Raw genomic sequence first — 7,865 nt, forward strand, 5'->3', positions numbered from 1 at the left:
GGGCCATGGTGGACTGTGTTCGTGGTACATGGGCCATGGTGGACTATGTTCATGGTACATGGGCCACGGTGGACTGTGTTTGTGGTAGAAGGGCCACGGTGGACTGTGTTCATGGTAGAAGGGCCACGGTGGACTGTGTTCGTGGTAGATGGGCCATGGTGGACTGTGGCTATTCATTGTAGTTGGGCCGTGATGGACTATGGCTATTCATTGCAGATGGGCCATGACAGACTATATGTGTCTAGAGGGGTCATAATGGACTGTGTTCATTGTAGGTGGGCCATGATGAACTCTGTCCATTCTAGATGGGCCAAGGAGGACTTTGGCTGTTCATTGTAGAAGGACTGTGATGGTAGACTGGCTGTCCCTGTAGATGGGCCACGGTGGGCTGTGGCTGTTCCTGTAGATGGACTGGGATAGACTGTGACTACTCCTTTTTGATGGATCATGAAAGGCCCTCTAGAGTTTACCCTTTCTCTTGGGGGGAGGGGAATGCAGTTTTGCTCTTTGCTTTCAGAGGAAGTTCAGTGTTATTTCTAGCCTTGTGGTTTCTACACCTGTCTGATGCATTCCTCTGACCTGGGCCCCTGGATCTGGAGCCTCCACCTGGTCTGACTCTGCCCCAGGAGGCCACACGTCTTGTCAGTCTCTCCTTGTTCTGATCTACTCCAGAGAAGGCCTGAGGGCCTGTGACCAGGACTTGGTGAGGCCCCTTGAGCTCTGCTTCCTGTAGCCCAACCTCAGTCGGGCCCCCCTGACAAGTTCGTGCAGAAGCTCCTGGTGAACTTCTTGCCTCCTGCCACCTCTTCTCAAGAAACCCTATGTACCTCCGCCTCTTTGCAGACAGACAGGCTTGCGTTTGTAGCTGCTCCATGCCCCAGACTAAAGCCCTGGTTACTGATGGGGGGCCCTCACCATGTGCTAGGCTCTGTGAGGTTCTTTACTTGCACATCTCATGGGCTTTTTACAGCACTCTTCCAATGTAGATATTTCTGCTGTCCCCGTCTCAGGGATGGAGCGACTAAGGCCATAAGAGATTTAATGACATCCCAGGGCTGTACAGTTCAGAGCTTGCAGAGGGCTGGGGTCTCCAGAGCCACGTGCTGACCCATGCTGCTCTGTTCCTTTGCTCATTCTTTTTTTTTTTTTTTTTTTTAAGGTTTTTGCCATAGGGTGCATGTGCTCTCTGCAGGATGGGGTAGGGGTGCGAAGACCCCCCAGAGGGGATGGCCACACTGTAATCCCCCTCCATTCTCCTTTCGGGATTCTGGGCACGCACACGCACATACCTGGCATGAGCTTCAAGCTGCCAGGTCTAGGACTTGAACCGCGGTTTGTCATGTGGGTGTGCAATGCCTTAACCACCGTGCTACCTACTGGCCCCTTTGTTCATTCTTTGTTCTGATCCCTGGAGGCCTTACAAGATGGACTGTGTAGCACGCGGTCGTTTGAGTAGTGACTTTGCTGAACAGGACTCTCGTAGCTACTACGCTGTCACCTGCTGCTGGGGCCTTCCTCCCCCACCTGCTGTCCAGGAGCCTGGGGTGGGGGCAGAGGTGGTCCTGCACACACCTGCTCAGCTGTGTGGGGTTGTTCTGTCTCTCCCAGCCCCTGACTCCTCTGCCTGCTGGTCAGCCCTAGCCTTGGGGACCGGGGACATGTTTGCACTTGGGCACCTGCAGCCTCTCAGCGCTGGCCAGGCAGGCAGCATTCCTGGGCTGCTGTTTGCAAATGGGGCCCATTTTAGGCCCTTAGCCACTTTTTGGAGCCTCCCTAGTGCAGGGCCCTTTTCAGATTAGCCTGCTCTGTCCCCAGTCTGATGAAGGCGTGCCCTTCCTTCCCCAAGAAGGACAGTATGTAAGCAGAGGGTCTGGTGGCAAGGCAGACTGCACAGCAAGGAGCACCGCAGAGGCCTGGGGCCACCCTGTGTGGGCAGCTCCCCCTGAGCCTCCCACACACACACACCTCCAGGAAGTCCTTGGGGTGCACACCTAGTGGCCAACATGCCTGGAAGCTGCCTCTTGCATGCAGGTTCTTAATTATTTCTGGGGAGGGGGTGCTCTTGAAAGCGCCTCAGTGGGGAAATATGAACTCCCTGGACCCTAGCTGCCAAGATCTGCTTCTCTGGGGGTGAGGGGCTCGATGGAGTTTCTTAGGGACTGCAGCCTGCGTTCCCAGTGACAGCTTCCCTGCCCATCCTTCTGCGAGGTCTGGGCATCCCCACCAGGCTGAGTTTCTCAGGGCGAGGGCTTGTGCCCTCATGTGTTCCCACACCCCTGCACCCAGCCCAGGCTGCGTCATGGACCTGGGTTGGGGAAGCCACACGCAGGGGCCTCCTGCATTGCTGTGATGTGTAGGTCAGGGAGCTCACTGACACCCTTTCTGATCTGATTCCAGCAAACCATGGCCATAAACGCGCCCCCTGAGGATCAGGATGGCTCCGGGGATGACTCAGACGTCTTCTCGGGCTCCGGTGCAGGTGAGGCTGACACACAGACCCCACTCAAAATGGCAACAGGCCGTGGCCGTGCCTGGGGTGGCGGTCAGGTGGTCTCCTGTGTTGACACCTCCAGAGTGCAGTGCACCCACTGCCCGCTCCAGCCTAGCTGGGTCTGAGGCGCAGTGCTGAAGAATGGGGCCCTGCTGCGAGGAGCTGCCTGGGTCAGGAGACAACACGGACAGGCTGGGGGTTCCGGGAGCCCCGGAGCTGCCCGCGGTGCAGAGACCCATGTCCTCCCTCAGCAGCAGGCGACCTGTGGAACCAGCCTTTGGAAGGCTCATTGACTCCGCCAAGCCTGTTTTCTCAACTGTAAAATGGGAAGAATACCTGGAACCCATTAAGTTGTTAGGAACCCTGAGCCGGCCCTGAGCCTGCTGGGGGTCAGACCTTTCCTTACCGCTCCCTTCCCATTTCCCTATTTCCCCTTTCCTTGAGAAGAGAAGTCCCTGGGCTGGAGGTGGTCAGGAAGGCCTCCTAGAGGAGGCAGCTCCTGAGTTGGTCCTCTGGAGGTGAGAGCTAAGAAAGAAGCGCCACGGTGGGCCAGCGGCCAGGGCGGAGGCCCGGGAGTGGGGAGGACACTGGCAGCTGCTGTTCTTGGGATCTGGGCTTTTCTGAGGAGAGGGTGGTGGGGCAGGCAGCTGTGCCCCGAGGGTGCCCACCCCACCCCTGTAGTCACAGGAAAGCTCCTGACGGCCTTGGCGTCTTCCAGCGACCAGGCTCTCTCCAGGCAGGGAGAGAGGGAAGGCCAGCTTTCCTGGTCCTGCTCTTTTTTATGTCCCAAGCGGAGTTTCTCTTGGCTAGTTGCACCCAGGGCCACAACGCCTTTCGGGAGCAGGGGTGCTGGCCCAGGCACCCAGGGGTTCCTCACAGCCTCTGCTCTGCTTCTGCCTGCAGGTGTTTTGCCAGACATCACCTCGTCACAGCAGACGCCCTCCACCTGGAAGGACATATGGCTCCTGACAGCCACGTCCCTGGCTCCAGAGCCCACCACCATGGATGCCCTGGCTGCCCCCACCTCCGCCCTGCCAGCCGAAGAGGGTCCCCAGGAGGAAAAGGTGGCGGTCCTGGCCGAAGTGGAGCCTGACTCCATCTCCCGGGAGAAAGACACCACCTCTTCATCGAGGGAGACCACGCAGCCCCCAACCACCCAGCGGGCCTCAACAGGCGGAGCCACCACAGCCCAGGCTCCTGCCACCTCCCATCCCCACAGGGATGTGCAGCCTGGCCACCAGGACACCTCAACTCCTGCAGAACCTGGCCAGCCCCGTTCTGAGGCTCCCAGCGTGGAGGACAGAAGTCCTTCTGCCACCGAGAGGGCTGCTGAGGAGGGAGCCTCCAGCCAGCTCCCAGCAGGAGAGGGCTCTGGGGAGCCGGTGAGTGGCCTCTGCACTCCCTGGGACTGGGGTGGCCCCTTGGGCCAGGCACCTGGCACGCCCAGCATTCTGGGCCCTGTGAGGATGTTGCATTCCCCACTCTGGCACAGGGTCCCAGCATCCCACCATCCCCCTGCGCCCGGGCCCAGAGCAGGATGGACTAGTTACGAGGGCGGAGCAGAGACTGGCAGAGAACAGGCTCCCCGAGCTTAGCCAGGCCCCCTGTGAGGGGAGTCCTGCCAAGACTCGTTTTACAATCTTAGTGCCTTACGGCCATTGTGCGCTTTCCAGTAAAATGAGCCTGTTTTACACAAAAATGGCTTTGTGTCCCTTGCTGTGGTATCTGTGCCACCATCCAGCCAGAGCCCAGCGTGATGGACCAGGCTCCTCTCACTTGAGCAGCTGTGCCTGTGTCCACAAACTTGGGCCATCGTGACATTGGAGGAGCTGGGTGAGCCTTGAGTCCTGCAGCTCAGGCTAGCGGTGGAGAGAGGACGGGGCAGGGGCACGGGCCACAGGGACCCAGGGAGTCTCCTCCTTGCTGGGATCAGAGGCAGGGACTGTTTCAGGTTTGGCAGTGGAGCCGAGTGGCCCAGCCCAATCTGCCATCCTTCCCGCAGGACTTCACCTTTGATACGTCAGGGGAGAATACAGCTGTGGTGGTGGAGCCTGACCACCGAAATCAGCCCCCGGTGGACCAGGGGGCCACAGGGGCCTCCCAGGGCCTCCTGGACAGGAAGGAAGTGCTGGGAGGTGAGTCGTCTCTTGGGGGTGGGAACTTGCTGCTCCGGCGTGGGGCTGGCCGCAGCCAGGGCCACCTCTTGGGCTGCCTGCCTGGGGAGGGACTGCTACTGGCCCAAGGAGTCACTGAATTGAGCTGGCCTCTGTCACCCACCCTAGGCGTCATTGCTGGAGGCCTCGTCGGGCTCATCTTTGCCGTGTGCCTGGTGGGTTTCATGCTGTACCGGATGAAGAAGAAGGACGAGGGCAGCTACTCCTTGGAGGAGCCAAAACAGGCCAACGGTGGGGCCTACCAGAAGCCCACCAAGCAGGAGGAGTTCTACGCTTGACGGGAGTGGCCCTCCCCACCCCCTCCCGCTCACTCGGCCCCCACTCACCTCTTCCATGAAGAACTGCAGGCCCTGACCTCTCCTGCCACCAATGTCACCTCCCCGGCCACCTCCCCAGCTGCCCCTGCACACGGAGTCCGGGGGCGTGCTGGGACCTCTCCTCTGCTTCTCTGACTTGCGCCTGGAGACTTGGGGCACTAAGGGTTTCTCGCATCTGGCCTTCCCCACAGCCGGCATCCCACCATTCCAACTGGGTTTCTCCAACTGGAGCGGCCTCTCCCCATGCCCAGCTCTGGACAGAAAGGGGACCCCACGGCTTCGGACCTGGATGGCCCGCTATGGTTGGAGGAGCCTGGGTGGGGCTTCGGGCTGACACCTCTATAGCACTTACTGGTAGAGACCAGCGGCAGACTGGGACGCGGACTGCTGAGTGGCGGGCAGAGGGGTCCGGCTCCGTCAGAATTCACTTTGTTTCACGGGGAAGTCTCGTTTAGCTACCGACTTGGTTTTGCACACGTTCCCTCTAGTATCTGTGTCCATAACCCCAGTAGACTTTGTTACTTCCGAGGTAAGTTAAGGACGTTGACCTGGAATTCCCCATCTTGCTTCCCTCATCTATGGTCTGGAGACAGCGTCGTTTTCTTGTTTTTGTTTTTGTTTTTGTTTTTGTTTTTAAACTAGGAGAACCAAATCTGGAAGCCCAAATGCCGGCTGAGTGTGTGTGTCGTCTCAGTCTGTCGCTCGTGTGTGCAACAGGGTATGGACTATCTGTCTGGTAGCCCCATTTCGGTGGCTCGTTGGGCTGGCCAGTCCAGGCCACCTCGGGGCAGCCGCCATGTTGAGCAACTGTGCCTGTGCCCATGAACTTGGGCCACCGCGACGTTGGAGGAGCTGGGTGAGCCTTGAGTCCTGCGGCTCAGGCTGGAGGTGAAGTAGGGGGTGCGGGCAGCCGGGGACCCAGGGAGTCTCCTGCAGATAGCGCCTCCTGCCTGCGACACCATCCCTGGGCACTTTGCCTCCCAGGCACCAACAGGAGGCAACTCGGGCACAGCTGCCCCGAGCCCTTTTCTTCCGTCAAGGACCAGGCTCACCCTTGGCTCCTGCCGCCCCGCCCTGGGCTGGATCAGGGACATTTTCCAAAGAGTGATAGTCTTTTGCTTTTGGCAAAACTCTACTTAATCCAATGGGTTTTTCCCTGTACAGTAGACTTTCCAAATGTAATAAACTTTAATATAAAGTAGTCACATGAACTCCATCGCCTCTGCTTTTCCCTGTGCGGGTCGTGCGGACGTGACCAGCTGCCTCCAGACTCCCCCAGCACTGGGAGGCTTGGCTCCAACCTCTGTGCCTTCATCCTGCCTGGGTGGTTCTGGGACCAGAGGCCCTCTGGTTGTATTTGTTTGTTCGTTCAGGCTAAAATTCTCCTGGCGGTCGCTAGGTTCAGCCAAGGTTTTATAAGGCCTGATGTCAGTGTCTGCGTTGCCAAGCTCAAAGTGCCGTCTCCTAATGGCAAGGAGGTGGAGACGCCCTGATACTGCCTGACCTGAGGCTGCTGGTCCTGAGTTGGGGGTTGGGGGAGTCAAGGCCAGCCTCGCAGGCACCTTGCATGGGCAGCCCACCGTGTGCCCTGTTGCTGGCCAGAGGCTCTGGTCCAGGGCTCTGGGATTCCTGTCCCTGGGTAATGTGACAGTGTCCCAGCTACTCCACTGGCTGCTCTGAGACTCACCTGGAGGGAAAGTGCCAGGGTGTGAAGGCACATGGCTCACGGTGGGAAGGGTCCCCGCCTATCGTCTGCTGGTAACTGCCATAACGGAGCATGTCATTGTGGATGGCAGACCTGGTGCGGAGGCTGGCCTCGGCCTGGTGATATCCTGTGCTGTCACCTTAGAGCAGGGGCCTGGCTCTGGGCTGTCTGTGCCCCTGCTGGGTCCAGAACAGCAGGGCGAGTGCTGGGCCCTCCCTGTGGGAAGGCTGAGTTTGTGGGCTCTGTCCCGTCCCGGGGCAGGCCTCCATCATTTCGCTCTTCCAGCCTTGAGCCCTGCTCCTCCTCCAAGGCTCTGACGAGACAGGTCTCTTCCCTCAGGACACAAGGAGCGCCCCCCTGCGCCCACCCCTGCACTCCGGCGGGCTTGCTGTGAACTTCACTCACTGCTATGCGATGCCCACACATGCGCCGGCCCACAGTCCCAAGCGCTGAAGGGCTGAGCAAGTCGCACACTAGGGGACAACATGGGGAAAGATGGGGTCGAAGAGCACGGTGCCTGCAGTTGCCCCAGGCCCTCCCTGACTAGGTCTCACACAGGCTGCTCCACTCGCCCCCAGTACCCGTCAGCCCCTGGCCTCAACCCCAGATAAATCACAGGCAGCGCAGTCCAGGAAGGACCATTCCTTCTTTGTCTCTGACTTGCTGATGGGGTGGCCACCAAGGGCTCACGGGAGGCCATTCTGCTGTCCCTCACACACTACTCTGAAGGGCTTGGGGGCTGAGAGGGTCCTCCAGGTCATTAATTCATTCAACCAACACCGAAAGCCAAATGCCTGTTTTCCATCTGCCCCTGGCCTGGCAGCGGGGCAGTGGTAGAACTGGCTGCCAAGGTGGCAGTACTTTTACTAACAAACATCCCCTCCACGTGAAGCCTGCAGTGTCCTGAGACCCCAGCCCCCTAGGCTACTCGCCCCTGTCCCAACTCTGTCCAACGCGTCTAACTGTTCCACATTCCTGCCCTGAGTCGGCCACCCAGGGCACTGCCAGGACAGGCTGCTGGACATTTGAGAGAAGCAGTGAGGAAGTAACGTGGAGGAGCTCAGGCAGGAGCTCCTCAGGCCCTGGCTTGCTGCCTGTACCCACGGCCTTCATCCCTCCCCTCAGCTCCTGCACCCAGGAAGAGAACAATCCAGCACAATTCTTTTTTTTTTTGCTAT

The 7,865-nt window shown here is 59.2% G+C and overlaps 1 protein-coding gene across 1 annotated transcript; it reads left to right on the forward strand.

Annotated features, from left to right (window-relative positions):
• Positions 1 to 2,370: 2,370 nt before the first annotated feature.
• Positions 2,371 to 6,193, forward strand: SDC1 (syndecan 1). The gene is made up of 4 exons (XM_027767933.1): positions 2,371 to 2,479; positions 3,395 to 3,873; positions 4,494 to 4,626; positions 4,774 to 6,193. Exons 1-4 carry the CDS (start codon positions 2,404 to 2,406, stop codon positions 4,941 to 4,943), a joined length of 858 nt encoding a protein of 285 aa, XP_027623734.1. The 5' UTR covers positions 2,371 to 2,403; the 3' UTR covers positions 4,944 to 6,193.
• Positions 6,194 to 7,865: the final 1,672 nt, after the last annotated feature.

The sequence above is a fragment of the Tupaia chinensis genome, unplaced genomic scaffold (genome assembly GCF_000334495.1).
Source record: "Tupaia chinensis unplaced genomic scaffold, TupChi_1.0 Scaffold144952_1, whole genome shotgun sequence".
Classification (NCBI taxonomy): domain Eukaryota; kingdom Metazoa; phylum Chordata; class Mammalia; order Scandentia; family Tupaiidae; genus Tupaia; species Tupaia belangeri.